Source organism: Aspergillus sydowii (genome assembly GCF_001890705.1).
Source record: "Aspergillus sydowii CBS 593.65 unplaced genomic scaffold ASPSYscaffold_22, whole genome shotgun sequence".
Taxonomy (NCBI): domain Eukaryota; kingdom Fungi; phylum Ascomycota; class Eurotiomycetes; order Eurotiales; family Aspergillaceae; genus Aspergillus; species Aspergillus sydowii.
This window is the reverse complement of record NW_024467880.1, coordinates 220722-234588: the sequence shown is the minus strand read 5'-3', so window position 1 is coordinate 234588 and position 13867 is coordinate 220722. Positions and strand designations below refer to the sequence as shown.

At 52.1% G+C, this 13867-nt stretch overlaps 9 protein-coding genes across 9 annotated transcripts; 5 read left to right on the top strand and 4 right to left on the bottom strand.

Moving 5' to 3' along the window:
• The first annotated feature begins 541 nt into the window (after window positions 1–541).
• Window positions 542–1706, top strand: ASPSYDRAFT_713348 (uncharacterized protein). The gene is made up of 3 exons (XM_040850572.1): window positions 542–721; window positions 831–1046; window positions 1125–1706. Exons 2-3 carry the CDS (start codon window positions 912–914, stop codon window positions 1542–1544), a joined length of 555 nt encoding a protein of 184 aa, XP_040696132.1. The 5' UTR covers window positions 542–721; window positions 831–911; the 3' UTR covers window positions 1545–1706.
• Window positions 1707–2037: 331 nt separating this feature from the next.
• Window positions 2038–2972, top strand: ASPSYDRAFT_52288 (uncharacterized protein). Its single transcript, XM_040848462.1, has 3 exons — window positions 2038–2530; window positions 2607–2624; window positions 2748–2972. Exons 1-2 carry the CDS (start codon window positions 2255–2257, stop codon window positions 2622–2624), a joined length of 294 nt encoding a protein of 97 aa, XP_040696131.1. The 5' UTR covers window positions 2038–2254; the 3' UTR covers window positions 2748–2972.
• Window positions 2478–3283, bottom strand: ASPSYDRAFT_52285 (uncharacterized protein). Its single transcript, XM_040848461.1, has 2 exons — window positions 2607–3283; window positions 2478–2530 (listed from the first exon to the last, which is right to left on the bottom strand). Exon 1 carries the CDS (start codon window positions 2968–2970, stop codon window positions 2653–2655), a length of 318 nt encoding a protein of 105 aa, XP_040696130.1. The 5' UTR covers window positions 2971–3283; the 3' UTR covers window positions 2478–2530; window positions 2607–2652.
• Window positions 3284–5169: 1886 nt separating this feature from the next.
• On the top strand, window positions 5170–6361 carry ASPSYDRAFT_713593 (uncharacterized protein). The gene is made up of 5 exons (XM_040850576.1): window positions 5170–5337; window positions 5446–5499; window positions 5554–5622; window positions 5670–5849; window positions 5905–6361. The coding sequence occupies exons 1-5, from the start codon at window positions 5287–5289 to the stop codon at window positions 6082–6084; spliced, it is 534 nt and encodes a 177-aa protein (XP_040696129.1). The 5' UTR covers window positions 5170–5286; the 3' UTR covers window positions 6085–6361.
• Window positions 6362–6605: 244 nt separating this feature from the next.
• On the bottom strand, window positions 6606–6818 carry ASPSYDRAFT_52274 (uncharacterized protein). The gene has a single exon (XM_040848460.1). It carries the CDS (start codon window positions 6799–6801, stop codon window positions 6628–6630), a length of 174 nt encoding a protein of 57 aa, XP_040696128.1. The 5' UTR covers window positions 6802–6818; the 3' UTR covers window positions 6606–6627.
• Window positions 6819–7052: 234 nt separating this feature from the next.
• Window positions 7053–8044, bottom strand: ASPSYDRAFT_713617 (uncharacterized protein). Its single transcript, XM_040850578.1, has 3 exons — window positions 7453–8044; window positions 7137–7396; window positions 7053–7062 (listed from the first exon to the last, which is right to left on the bottom strand). Exons 1-2 carry the CDS (start codon window positions 7806–7808, stop codon window positions 7168–7170), a joined length of 585 nt encoding a protein of 194 aa, XP_040696127.1. The 5' UTR covers window positions 7809–8044; the 3' UTR covers window positions 7053–7062; window positions 7137–7167.
• Window positions 8045–8280: 236 nt separating this feature from the next.
• ASPSYDRAFT_95821 (uncharacterized protein) lies at window positions 8281–8677 on the top strand (the record flags this gene model as incomplete). Its single annotated transcript, XM_040853171.1, has 2 exons — window positions 8281–8469; window positions 8516–8677. 2 exons carry the CDS (start codon window positions 8281–8283, stop codon window positions 8675–8677), a joined length of 351 nt encoding a protein of 116 aa, XP_040696126.1.
• A 730-nt stretch (window positions 8678–9407) lies between these two features.
• On the top strand, window positions 9408–10042 carry ASPSYDRAFT_95820 (uncharacterized protein; the record flags this gene model as incomplete). The annotated part of the gene is made up of 3 exons (XM_040853170.1): window positions 9408–9577; window positions 9635–9872; window positions 9920–10042. The coding sequence occupies 3 exons, from the start codon at window positions 9408–9410 to the stop codon at window positions 10040–10042; spliced, it is 531 nt and encodes a 176-aa protein (XP_040696125.1).
• An 893-nt stretch (window positions 10043–10935) lies between these two features.
• On the bottom strand, window positions 10936–11840 carry ASPSYDRAFT_52270 (uncharacterized protein). Its single transcript, XM_040848458.1, has one exon. The coding sequence runs from the start codon at window positions 11782–11784 to the stop codon at window positions 11152–11154; it is 633 nt and encodes a 210-aa protein (XP_040696124.1). The 5' UTR covers window positions 11785–11840; the 3' UTR covers window positions 10936–11151.
• Between the last annotated feature and the right edge of the window lie 2027 nt (window positions 11841–13867).

Here is a 13867-nt window from a genome sequence, read left to right as displayed (position 1 = left end):
AATCTGCCGACTAGTGATATAGCGAGAACAGGAACCGGTCCAAGATGGAACCAGGCCTCGGCGCCTCCGCAGGTGCCCCATGTGAAGCGCGGGGCGCCTTCTGATATTCCGCTTGACTTGTCGGAGCTTGGATCGAAGAGACTCTGATGACCGTGGGCAAAATGTCTTGGAATATTCCTCCGCTCTTTCCGGCCATGTCAAATCGAGATGTTGGGCAACCCACCCTTCAAGTTTTTCCTCCTCTTCATCGCTCCAGGGACGATAGTCTTGCCTACCCATGGTGAGAGACAACCTGGCTGAGAGCAAGGCGGCGACACCAAAAAAAGGGAAAGAAAAGAAGTGTGGGCAATCACGGTGATAGAAAACGACATGAGCGAGACCAAGGTGAAACGGATGGGGCAAAGATGCCGCTGATTCTAGATGGGGACTGGAGGACTAAATACCGGCCCTGACTGTTGTGCCCGCAAGTGCCAGTTGGAGGCTGTTCCCCCTGTCCAAGGCCGCTCGCATGGGTATTGTGCGTAGCAAACTTGGACAACATCTCTACATGAGGGTCAAGGCCGTCCCGCCCCACATTGGCGCAGTCAAAAATGGGCCACAGTCCAACACCTGTTTGTGGATCCGCCGGTGGGCCACCATGAATGCCCGGGGATGTGACGGGCCCGGTCATGCTCTGGCAAGCCTTCCCTTTATTAGCATAAAGAAGTGGATACAAGGTGATGTGGGTATATCAGGGGCCCTTTGCGGGCCCTTTGGGCTTTACGATCTGCCGTCACTTTACCACGGTAGTTGCTCACCAATTCCCCGCTAAGCCGTCTTTCATAAAGCAGTTCTTCCACCAGGTCAATGGAGCACTAAACATTTTCCCTTCCACTTTTTTCGAACTGTGGCCGCTAGCGCTGTGAGACAACATGACGAAAGTGCCATCTCGAACGAGTATGAGTTCCGGAAGCTCTGGCCCTCGACCTTCCAACAACCGGGTACGCATCCAGGAACCCGCTGCTGTTGCTACGCAGCTCACCCGTCCCCGACGACGTCAGTCGATGGTGAGTATTCCATCCGGCCATAAGGCAGCTCCCCTGAGGCTATACAGCAGTGCTGACCAACCTGGTCCATGGTGGCAGACGCAAACCCCGCCCCAACCCATCTCCCATTCCCAGGCCGCGAACGATTCCACCGAAGCTCTGGAGAACCACAGCGTGTGCCTNAAGACCGTGAAGGATCTTGAATGCGACCTACACAAGGTAGAAACGGAAAGAGATAGGCTGTTGCGGGAGAACGAAACCTTGAGGCAGCAGCTCTCGCAGGCGCAGGATGCCCAGTCCGTCGGCCACACNTGGGAGGACATACAGCGGGCCGTCCATGGAGCCCAAGAGGCCCTCAACACCTGCCACCAGCAACTCATCACCTGTATGACCAATGCGGCCAATACGGGCGTACCATCCGCCACCCTACCGGGATCGACTGCCGGACCGGATTCCATGTGGGCGAACCAAGATGAGGGGCTTGGGGTATTGAATCCTCAGATGTTTTTTGATGTTTAAGATCCGGGCAACGCAGAATCCAGCGTGTAGGCCGGAAATCGTCACCGGTATACGGTCATGTATTCAACATGGTTCTTGTTATCTCGTAGTTTGAATCAGTCCGGGAATGGCTGGATAGGTTGGGCGGAACATCTGTGGGGTGCGGGCTGGCGAGCGTGCGAGACTCGAAACCCCTGCCGCCCGCTACCATCCCAGCTGGGTTTCCGAGTTGTAGGGTCCGTTATCTGTTACGTCAGGGCGTTCATTCTCCACGCATTGCCCGGTCTGCTGCAAATCACATGCACCGGTCTACCGACTGAAGACTAAAAAGTACCGTGGCTTGACATGGCGTCTAGAAGCTCTGACCTTGTTCGATTACGGACTACTAAAACTGGTCATCTCATCGGCCCATCAAAGGGTGGCCAGCGATCAGCGGCCTACCGTTTGACCCGACTTGGTGTGAAGCAGGATTGGCTGTCAAAAGTCCCGCGGGAGAGCTAGGAAGCGCTGGCTGCCTGGCTATTAGAACAAGACCAACATGACGACCGGCATCTGATTAGACCCAACAGGCGTACTTTTATCTATTTAGAGTTTGCTTTTTCGGAAGTATAGCCCTTCGCTTTCCATAAAGCCCGGGCATAGGCCCCGGTGTGAAGTGTTGCAAACCTCCGTCGAACAATACTCCAGTACAATCTTCCGTGTCTGGTTCTGTCGGTCACCATCCAATGCTCATGGCTGCTGCCAGCACTTTCAACCCACGGGAATCGACACGCCCCGCCTCGCGGTTCGACGCGCTTCGTGAGGAGCTGATTAAGGCACAGCGCACTTCGCAGGCACCGCCCAACACGCAAAGCCGTGAACCGCACACTACCCCAGCACTGTGGATCGGCAGCGCGAGGATTCAGGAGCAAGCGATTCCCTCGACATCGAAGGCACCGAGAGCGATGACGGCGAGTGGGAAGCAGACATGGGCCCTCAGAATATACCGGCTTTGGCTTCTGCGCTTTGTGAGTACGTCCAATGTCCCTGTCGATGTCTAGGTGGTATGGCATCTGCTGACGGTTTATTCTTTCTCTTTCCTAGACTGAGAAAAAGAATTGAGTACGGATCCTTTCCCCTGAATTGCTCACTACACTGCCTTGCAGAGGCGTTGGCGTGGGTTTCCACCGTCTACGTTTCGGTGATTCTCCGCTATATATGGAGTCACGCTGACCGGTACATCAGCATGCTGGAATATCACCTCGCCGGTCACATATCCGATAATCGCGACACATGCGAGGCTGCTGGCGACATATCCCACCGCTCGGCGACTAGCCATCCGACAAAGGTAACGCGAGGAAAGCGCCGTAGAGACGATGAGCGTGCTTGAGAGAAGGGACTGACCACGCGAGCACGGATGCAGTAGCATGGGAATAGTAATGAAGAAGTTATGAGACCAATAGACCATGGATTGTGATCCCTGTATTCAAGCTCCGAGTGAAAACATCACCAGTTTTCTCGATTCGCCAAGCCCTAAATGAAGGCCCTGGCCGCATTGCCCTCGCGTGGTCTTTCCGGAAGGAAATTTCGGCATTGTCTGTGGTATGTCCTGCTGTGGCGTAGAATCTGGTCTCGCTGGACGGGATCATCTGGGATTGCGATTAGAAGCCCAGAGGATCATCCCCCAGTGGGGCCGACCATTATTGCACGTCCAGTCACATCCAACATTCAACGAGCCATGACCCATCCCGATCGGCGGCTGGCGCATAGACAGACAACCCCACAGCCATCGGAATACAGTGCACTTCGGTGAAATGTCCAGCGATTCTATTCTATTCCCTGGGAGCCAGGATGGCGTTTCTTCAAACCCACCCCTGACGCACGCTGCAGGTACTGAGCTGCAGGTACTCCAGCCCGATGATTGGTAAGTGGCCGGTGTGCAACAAGGATGGACGTAGGGCCAGGAGGCGCCGATCGTCGAAGGCCAACGAGTTGAACAACAGGGCGGCATTACAATTAGCATGACGGGCCCCGTGGTGATGTCGGTGGGTGTAGTGCGCGTCACGAGCTGGAACGACATCCACAGAAAATTCATTTCGCGCTGCTACTGGCAAGGGGCCTATCATCCGGTCATTCCGGAACGAGCCTAAGCCATTCCGGATGGTAATTTAACTCAAAGGAAAGACCGGATCCTTCGTATCGACAAACTGCTTGAGATATTTCGGTCGATGCCGGGTCCGAAAGGAGCAGCAGCACTGTTGAGCTTCTGACTCGCAGGAACCTGCGAAGGATGGCGATCATGATTAAGTGGGGCTGGGGTTGATCAATTATATTAGCGTGAGTGTCCCGGCAGGATGGTACCGACCTCAATTCAAGGCGGTTCTGCCCAATCACGCAGAAATCTATGGAGCCGTTGGAGCCGACTCGCCGATTATCACTCGAAAAGGGATGCTTCGGGCAGTAAGCTCGTGACTCTCCAAGATTGCCGCTGTTGGTGATTGTGACGTCGGGAGGCGCTTCGGGCAGTAACCTAGTGGCTCTCCACGATCACCGCGATCGCCGCTGTTGGTGATTGTGACACCTGGAGGCGCCGACTCAGACCTAGCCCGTCCTAGAAGAAGTCGGAGGATACCACTGGGGACTGATCCGACCAGACGATCCTTGCTAGATTCTCTTTGGCCCACGTAACCAACGGTGCGCTTTCTTGTTTTCGAACGGCCAAGCCGTGATTTGGAATGCGGCCGGAGAAAAGCCGAAGCTTCGAGTCGATCGTCGGAGGGCGTAACGTAGGGACTGAAACAGCGTCTACCAGTCGCTGGGCGATTGGCATGATGGACGTCCGATGGCGCTGTTGGTGATAGAGGCCAACCAACCGGAAACCAACCGCGTTGGCCGGCATGGTTCTGGGGATACCGAGAACGGATGTGGAATGAACTGCCCACCAGTCAAGACGAATTTGGTCACTTGGAATGGCAATAAATATCAGGATAGAAGAAGTCTGTATTTGTCTTGGTGTTAATTTTACGGCACGATGCTGCATCCTCTCTGTTCGATCAAAGGTTCGGCTCATGCCGTTAGTTCTGCCCCTGAACTGTTGGAGGAAGGGAAACGAAGGCCCTTTCCGCGTCCTATATTTCCCACTCGCACACCCACGAACCAACCCCGCTTGGGGACCAGAATAGGTGGCCAGACAGATTGGTTACCGTTCTGCTGGGACCAACCCACTCGATATGTGCTTGCACTGTGCAGGCAATGATTGTCGTCTGGATTGAGCTGGCGTGGGCGAGCATCGTCATCTATCGTTCAGGTTTGAACTGATACGGGAAGGACAGGCATGTGAACCGCCCGCGGGTCTGTTTCTTCCCGGGGGTTCCGGAGATACTGAACCCCCAACAGCAGAAACAATTAAGTACCAGGCACAGTATGATTGCCCTTGTAAGCGGTGGGCAACGCATCTTGCATACTTGCACAAAGATAGTGAGCAAAACCAAGCCTCCCCGGCTATATATGGCCTCTCTGAGACGGTGCTACCTGCACCTCTCATAACCATCCGGTAGTGTAAGAACTGTAAGCCATCAAATAACGTAACAGGTCTACCGCATCTGCCACTGACCGGAGATGACCGCTACATCACCGGGCATCAACAAGATGGTGGCAGTGCCTTTTGCCGGCCTGTACTGCCAACGGAAGAGCTTTGGTCTAACCAGGACAACGCCTGGTGCCTTAAATACTAACTTTGCATTCCCCCGTTGGCATCTCAGCGAATAACGCAAAGACAGATACCATGAAGATACACAGCATCCTCAGCTGCATCATTTCGGTCGGATTGAGCGCAGTAAGTCTCTCATTGAGAGAGTGCAATATGATCTGCTCCCAGAAAGAGCCCGTTCCCTCAGCACTTTTCTCAGTCAGTCGATGTACTCTTACTAACAGAGTGAACTAGGTGCTTGGAAGAGATACAATGCCTCTCAAATCTGACAGTAACATGGGCCATCAAGTAAGCTGTCCCGAAATCTAGGGAGACTTAAATCACTGACAGAAAGTGGAATAGGTGTTGAACATGCCTTCATTCTCTATCGCAAGTCACCGTCACAAAGGAGGCCGTCATGCGCGGGCAGCAGTAAGCCACCATCTGGACCAGTAAACGGAGAGCTGATGAAAAAACAGGATACACCAATCCGGCCCCAACGCTTCCCTGAATACGGAATCGCCCGCCTGGACGAGACAACAAGCAACATTGACCATCTCGACGATGTTGCAGCCCAAGACACGGTGTGCGTGGCGCAACCAGGGACCTGCGCTCGCCCCTCTCATCTGGGACACTCCTCCATTTTCATGTGCAATCAGGTACGGCTCAACGATCGGAGATGGACCAGACACTGCCACTGACAAGAAGCCACAGTTGGACCATTCCATCCAAACGATGTGTGTAGACCTTATCAACGCCACCAGGACGCTGTCTGCGGCCTGCCGCTTCGGACACGATTATACGTATGGCTACATAACCAACACCACTTCGGGGCCTGACAGCTATCCATATGTGGTGGCCCTTGGTGACGACTATGCTTTTGGATCGCATTGATCTTGAGGCAACTTGATTCTATTGCCACCAAACATGTGAAGTGTTTCCGGGTTGTGGTGGGGGTACCGGTGCCAATACTTGAATGGGCGAGTACCAGGGAAAGTGGAGGGTTGGGTATTTCTTTTCCCTCATGAAGATGATATTTGGCCGTCCATTTTAGAGTACTTTGTCTCAGTCGAGCCCCACGAACCCACCGCAGAAGGTCTCAGCTCAGGCAGAATTCTGGGACTGCAGTGAATGTCAGGGGCTCCAGTATCTGCGCAGTTTATGAAGCATGTAATCTGAGGATTGGTCAGTCGAACATGGTTTGTGGCCTGTATCTGGGAATTTCCAAAAGGGTTGAGTGAGCAGACTCATTCGCAACGCGAGTGCAAATTCCGGTCATAGATTGTGGTGCGCATGGCCAAAATCCCACATTCGAAGCCACAAGTAGATNGACACTATAGATGGAGTTATCTCTGCACGTCAAGTACTTTGGCAGGGGTATGGTTGGCATAAGTCGAAATGTAACGAGTCGGCTTTGGTCATCCGGATACAGTACCATCATCCACTGATGACAGCGCCCGTGGTGCGCCGCACAGACCACGATTGGCAGGGCCTTGAAANCCCCCATTTATCACTGAGATTCTGCTGTCTATCCACGACTTTGCAGTCCTCGTTCTGGGTGGCTCGGCCACAACAATCGTACGGACGAAGCTTCAGAAAGCAAATGCGCATATGTGAGTTTCCTACTATGCATGGGATCAGGCACCGAGAAACAAGTCTCTGGGTATCTGTGGAGCTTCTATCCTTGGAATCACCATTGGCTAACGGTCCGCTATGGCTAGAGGTGAATCTGGAATTCTGCAACTTGATTGGGTCTGGTATATTTGCGTTGGTCTACCAAGAGGAACTCGATATTGAATTACCTTCTCTGACACAGTACTAATAATATATATATATCTAACCTACTGCCCGTACCTTAAAAAGGTAGAAAATCTAAGTATCCAATGTCACTAGGTATGCGCCGGACTAAATAGTGCAATTATGTTCTGGATAAATTGGGTACGTACGGTGGCTAGGGGATCCACCGAGCCCGATGGCTCAGGCACTCCGTCCCGGGTCACCGAGNTATACTTCACGCCGATGGGCTTCTTGGACCTTTTTGAGTTTGATGAACTTGAACACTATGGTCAGCCAGGAGGCAGCCACCAGCGTAATTCCGGTTATGATGGTAGTGATCAGCGCCATGATAGACCAATCCCCGTCTCGTGCGGTATAGATATTGATTAGCGTAGTAGCAAGTCCAGCGGCCGCGTTGATGATGACTGGCCTGGACCTCGGTCAGTTTCTGCTACTCCCACGTCGAAGAAGGAAGGGACGGCTTACGAGAACAGACGATTCACGAGCCAGATGTAGTTGCGCCGCCATTCCCAGTANAGCCATCCGAGTGCTGCAGTGGACGCCACAAACAGAATACAGGCAATCGCCAGAAGCGGAGGGTTTTGGATCGTGTTCAGAACGGCCTGTCCCACGTCGTCCTTTGCCAGCGCGTCCTGGACTTGGCCAGATTTCTGCAGCGCCGTGAAGGTGCCCGGGACTATCAGATACCCTGCGAGCAAGGTCCAATGGGCGATGCTAGCAATGGCTTTGTACATCCAAGGCATGTAATCCACCTCCAACAGCATCTGCATATACCGGGTTTGTCCGGCAAACGGGACCAGGTGCTGAGTCTGAGAGGTCATCTGGCTTGCGCTAGAATACCAGACAAGGCTCTGATGATGTGCCCCAGAGTGTTTGGCGAAGGGATTGTTGTACCGGTACAGTAAGAGGAGGAATGAACACTCAGACTTGCCGCAGCGGCTCAACAAGCAGCTTCGAGGGCGGTGACCTTACCGGCATTAACGAGTTGAAGCCGGCCCATATATGGGGCTCAAGTCTGCCCACTATCTACATGAACATAGCCCGGGTACGTCGCAGCTTTCTGAGGGCCAGCATCGACATACGAGGGATAGCTCACTTGACTTCTTTCTGCCCCGATTGCACGGTGATGCCCTCAATTAACTTGCCTACGTTCAAATGTGCGGGATTCCAAGTCACCAGACGATCCTTACTGTCGGGCTGGTACTACCCCAGAAACACAATGTCTGTAGATGTATATAATCTAGCGCGCTGTGCACTCGTCTTTAAGCCGCGAGGATTCTGCGGTATGTGCCAATGGTGTCTTCCCAGAACCGCACGAAGCAGGAACAGATCCGCAAGCGGCGCAATAACCTGCTCCGTCGCCACAATGATTTCTGGCGGCTGTACGCGATTCGCAGCTGGACCACGTTGGAGATGCCGAACGGCCGGATCTACACGTATCGATCTCATCCTCAAATCCCTGCCCCCACGGACCGCGAAATGGTAAGGCCCCGGCGGCGTAGAAAGAACTTAGTGTTGACAGATTCAGCGGGAACGATCCCAGCCAGCCGTACACAAAACACCGGCGGACTATGGTCCTCCGGGTCTGATCGACATGGTGTTGCCGGCACTACCCTCCCTAAGGGTGCGTGGACGCCGAAGTCAACTCTGGGATTTACTCTCGACCGAGCCTGAACGGGCGTGGAGTTGATGCTCGTATCTCTTGTGTTCGGCCGCACCGTTTGTCCTCGACTGTTGGGCCTTAAACTCGCCTACTCCATGGTACACAGCCTCGCCATAAAATAAGTGCGTGATGGTATAATAATCAGGGGTTCTTCCTGGCGGGCTTTCGTTTGGGGCTAAGAGCGGCATGGTATAGGTATATCTAGGAGATGTTCTTCGCCGCTCGCAGGCCAACTTCCTAATCCAGATGCCCCTGCTTTTATGAGGGGTTTATGTAATCCATTTGTCGTCGCCCCGGGAGTACTCACCAGACACTCCGGGCACACCCTCTTTGATCCTGGAGCACGCACTGAGCAATCAGAGGGTGAGCCCTGACTAATCCGGGAGTGCTCCCTGGGCACTTCTCCCAGCAACCGAAAATTTACAAAGCAGAAATCACGTGAGGATATATTCTGCCGTACATGCCCTCTAAACTACACCCAGTGTATAGTTCAATATCTAAACTAGCTCAAACCGCCTGTTTAGTGATGGCCGCAAAAACAGTTGGGTAAGGAAGTTTACAGCCACACTACATGAGGTTGCAAATCTAGTAGTTGGATCTAGCCTTTGATACGGTTAACTCCTCGTATAATATTAAATATAAATATGGCTTTGATATCCATCCATACTCGCAAGCTCCCTCCTTTTCCTGAGACACTTCACAATTCTTGATTCTCTCTTATGCTCTACGTGATATATCCTTTAAATAAAGTTTGCAAATGGTTATTTTATCAAAAGAAGAGAAGAAACGTGCCGAGCGTCAAGCACGGCGTCAAAAGCGCTGCCATGATCCCAAGAAACACCGAGAGAAGGTCTCAGTGCGATCAAGAGGCAATGCATCTGAGACAACTAAGGAAATGTATCGAGAAACAGTCAATGTATTCAACGAGTAAGCGGGATTACGAATATCGCTGATTGATTGTATGTGTGCTAATCTGGAAACTAGATGGCTGGAGGTAGAAAGGGGCATGCCTGAAGGCTTCAAGGTCCAGCAGGGCTATCCCGCTCCAAGCCTCGAGGAACTGAAGCCGTTTATTAGGTTCTACGCCAATTCTGCAAAGGGCAGGATTGATGACGTGCCTACTATGAGATCGACTTTGCTGTTCGCCCAGAGGTCTGTTCCCGGATTCGAACTTGTTACGGGAAATGAGATTCCCCGCAATGATAGCCGGGATTTGTACAGTGTAAGGACACATGCCCATCACACTGTGATTGCATCTGACTGCTTTAGTGGGTACAAAAAGAGCTAGTTGACGAAGGCACCATTGCAGATAAAGCAAAAGAGAAATATAACTTCATGGTCGCCGATTTCAAGCGCACCATGTCTCCCATTGTCTTCAGGCCATCTGTGTAAAGATTAACTCTTGCTAGACATAACCGTTCCTTACCCAGTTACATAACTCGCCTGATTTTCTTGCCTGTGGATTGCCCATCTCGACGTAGATGCTGAACCCGTGACGTTGACCAACCGGCCAAGTCACTGATAATTTCTACAGCACACCCTGGTGAACGGAAAGGATACTTTGCCGTCAATGAATCCATGGTGTTATGAAAAAAAAGTTGGCTCTTCGGTGAGCGAGGCGACGGGTATCCAAGAGGAACCCCTGATGACAGAATGTGCAAATTCAATAACATCCAAATTTCTATCAAATCTCAAGCGGAATCGTAAGTTCAGGCGATTTGATAATAGAAAGATCTCGGAAATGCGAGTTGCCAGGATACCCGGTGCATCTAACGCATCAGTCATATTGACACCTGGTGGGAAACCCGCGGCTCAAAGATAGGCGCTCAACACAGTGGCCAACCCGCAGCTGGGTAAGTAGGTAGGCACGGTTCCGTGGCAACGGGTCATATAATCGTCGGGTGCGGATGGCTGGCAGCTTTGGGTCGATCCGCCGAAGGTGGGTACCCTTTTTGGATGTCTTCCACTCCTGTTCCCACTCCTTGAGGATCTGCTTTCGGATGGCCGCCTTTTCTTGCGAGACGAGGGGGCTGAACGGGTGCATTTTATCCAGGCCAACTGCCATTCTGGCTAGTTGCTCTGCTGCCTCATTTCCTGATCAATCACCGGAGGACGCGGAAAGACTTTTCTTATCATCCGCCCGACTTCTCCAGAGTCACCCATGATAACAATTTAATTTACATGCTTACTCTCGGGACTCCTCTGCGAAGGCATTGGGCTCGGAGATCTGGGAGACGTTACGCCCTAAGATCCGACTTGAAATGGTTTTGGTTTGGGAAGGAGGTTGCTTATTGATTGGAGTCCATTGCATTGCTGATATCGAGATAGTGCGTTCTCTCATATCATCTATTTTCTAAGCGTCATGACACTTTCCTCCAGTACAACCTCAACGCTCATCCGTACGGAATTACTCAAGTCCTCCCCTCTCTCAACTTCCGCAGCAACGGATAAACCCCTTTCTGGCTATCCAGCTAACTAGCAGCAAAATAGCAATCAGAGGGTCACATAGCCGTTTGTGTAATAGTTTTAGTGGGTATTTCCGAGTTCGACATTATCCGTGCAGAGCTTAGAACATCTCGACTTAAGCTGGAGTAGGCGGCACTGGCTTCCTCCGCATAGGACGCCTCGACGGTAATTGAACTCGTAACGTCCATAACGGATAGACTCCAATCTTCTTCGGAAACTTCATCTGCAGCGTATATCTTCTCATACAAATAAAAGACGTGCTCAAATGCGACCTCTCCGTTAATATGAATGCATTTCATTCCCTCGGGGCAGCAGCGGATCTGGCCTTCGTAGAAGAAGCAGTAGTCACCTGGAAGGCAGTTCTCGCTGGCTGAACAGCAGTCGTGTGTCTCTGGGATGCAGACGCTATCGCAACACTTCTGACCAGTCGAGCAATGGTGGTCGTCAATGCAATTACCGGAAGGATTCACAATTTGCTCAACGGAACAGGACGTATTCCGGTGCTCTTCATTCTCATGCGGGAACTTGGCGAGGACTGGCTGGTCAACGGCTGGCAGTGGGAAATCCCAATCGGCCGGAGGCAGAGCAGCGGTAGAGGAAGGCGCAAAGAACAAGAAGGCATAGCATGCAAGACCAATGATTTGACTTGAGCCGGAAGTTGGCGGCATGATGTCAAATGAGTACAGATTGTACTTGAAAATGATTTTGACGGGTTTGAAGATTGGGTTGGCATCCCGAGTACTTATAGGCAACAGAATTGGTCCGTCGGCGCTTAAATCTCGTTAATTGACGGTTGCGCACCTAGTTCTGCTCGCTTAGGTTTCACAGCCGTCACAGCCCAGCTGGCGGCTTCAATGTGTATTCATGTTCGAATGAAAGCCTTGCTGAATACGAGCGAACACATGCACGGCCTGTGTTGGTTGGGGGCAGCTATTACCCACATTTCCCTACTGTACCAACTTCCCTATTTCCATCGGCGGCCTGGCCTCACTATTGAGGTCCTAGATAAAGTGTACAGGCTTGCAACCCAAGCAGAAGAGACCAACTAGCATCCTACGGTTGTGCCATCTTATCATGCATTCAAGGTAGCGGAGCAGTCCAACTTTCTCAGAATCGCGTCTGTTCTTCCATATCATGTTTGCGTACTCGAACGAGATAAGTCAGATTATGGAGCGAGCGTACATTTCTACGGTCTGCTCTCGCCCGGGTTTCCGTGGTCAATTTGCTCCACTCGGGTTCCCACATTGACCGGTCGTCGTAGCATCTTCGGCGCCGACCCGTGACGGGCAAACATGCAGCCCTGTTGTTGGTTATTTGGCAGGTGATATATCTTATGTGTACGGAGTAGGTAAACATAGAAATAGCCGGGCAAAGCAGAGGGGCGGGTACGCCCGCCGATCGTGGCTTCATGTTCGATTTCCGCGACCCGTGAGATAGTGCCACTAATCCGCTTTGCCGAGTCTCAGAGCTCCAATGCGTCAAAATAAATGAATTTGACCATAATTCGCCGGTGCAGGAGAAATGAGGCTTACTATGCCCATCCAGCAGTTTCTGCTCGTCCTATTACTTTATATTACGCAATAATGCAATATAATCCCTTCAGGGAGAGGAGGTCATGTGTGCAAGTACTTCCTCTCATGGGTGGAAGCAAGATATATGTATATAAATACAATGACCATCGACATCGTCATCGTCGCTGCCTACTAGCCGGATGCGAGCTACACCCTTCCCGTCGATTCAACGCCAGAGACCGAAATCACATCTCATCGACTTGTATGTTGGTTCTAGAATAGTCATACTCTTCTGTGATGGTTGTTGCTATCCCTTCCGTCTCACCTGATCGGTTATGTGGTTCGTGCCCCTGCCAAGCAATATGGTCATTATGTAAGATAGCCTTCTATTTGGCTGGCTCGCGCGTCCCCACAAACATTCCCTCTCTGACGCATTCCGGCGGACAATCCTGCCCGTCACTGACCGGGTATGTCATCGCACATCTTCGTTCCACGTTTGAAACCCTCAAGGTGAGGTCGTCTATCATGTGAATATTGCCTTTCTTGCCCGGAAGCCCCCCTCTCTTCGCTTCGTCCGCAGATTTGGAAGCGATGCGTGTCCTCAAACGGGGCCTGCGCAAAGCCAGTGAGCAAAGGATGCTGTCCCAAGGGACTCAGACCGCCGGACAGCCATGAGGCGGCTAACGGCGATGGACCGCGATTGACCAGAGCTCCTTCAATCTCCAACACCCTTGAATGTTGCGCTTGTTAGCTGTTTTCCATCCACCCCTCGCTGTAATCGCTTCTTGGATTAGTGGCTGGCGAACGGATGGCGTAGGATTCATTCGGATTACCTGTGCTTCGCAGGGCCTTTGAGAAGTAGCCGACGCGGTTTCAGGTCGCATGATGGGAAAGGAAATGCCCTGAACTCTGGTGCCAGGTGCTACACGCCTGCACAACGGGCTGTGACACCGGGCTGTCGTCCGCACGAAGCGTTTGCCCGACGAGGATGACCGTTTGCACTCAGATGTGAGTAACCGCTATCTTGATCGTCAGGTCACTCGGCCGACTGTCGGACATAAAATGAGCTCCAGTCGACAGTCCGGATCGTGGTTGCGTCCACTCTCGCACCGCAATAACAACATGAACTGGTTAGACAGTATTTGGTTCTGGGCCTTGTGCAAACTTGGAGTGCACGCTTCCCTGGCCTCGAGGTATGCCCGGTTTCTGGAACAGAGATCAGAGCACTCGCTGACAACCA

Excerpts from the sequence above, each read along its gene's own strand:
- ASPSYDRAFT_52270 (XM_040848458.1), bottom strand. The coding sequence starts at position 11,784 with ATGCCGCCAACTTCCGGCTCAAGTCAAATCATTGGTCTTGCATGCTAT.
- ASPSYDRAFT_52288 (XM_040848462.1), top strand. The coding sequence starts at position 2,255 with ATGGCTGCTGCCAGCACTTTCAACCCACGGGAATCGACACGCCCCGCC.
- ASPSYDRAFT_713593 (XM_040850576.1), top strand. The coding sequence starts at position 5,287 with ATGAAGATACACAGCATCCTCAGCTGCATCATTTCGGTCGGATTGAGC. Across the intron at positions 5,338-5,445 it reads TTTCGGTCGGATTGAGCGCA|GTGCTTGGAAGAGATACAAT; the intron begins GTAAGTCTCTCA and ends AGAGTGAACTAG. Across the intron at positions 5,500-5,553 it reads ACAGTAACATGGGCCATCAA|GTGTTGAACATGCCTTCATT; the intron begins GTAAGCTGTCCC and ends AAAGTGGAATAG.
- ASPSYDRAFT_52285 (XM_040848461.1), bottom strand. The coding sequence starts at position 2,970 with ATGGTCTATTGGTCTCATAACTTCTTCATTACTATTCCCATGCTACTG.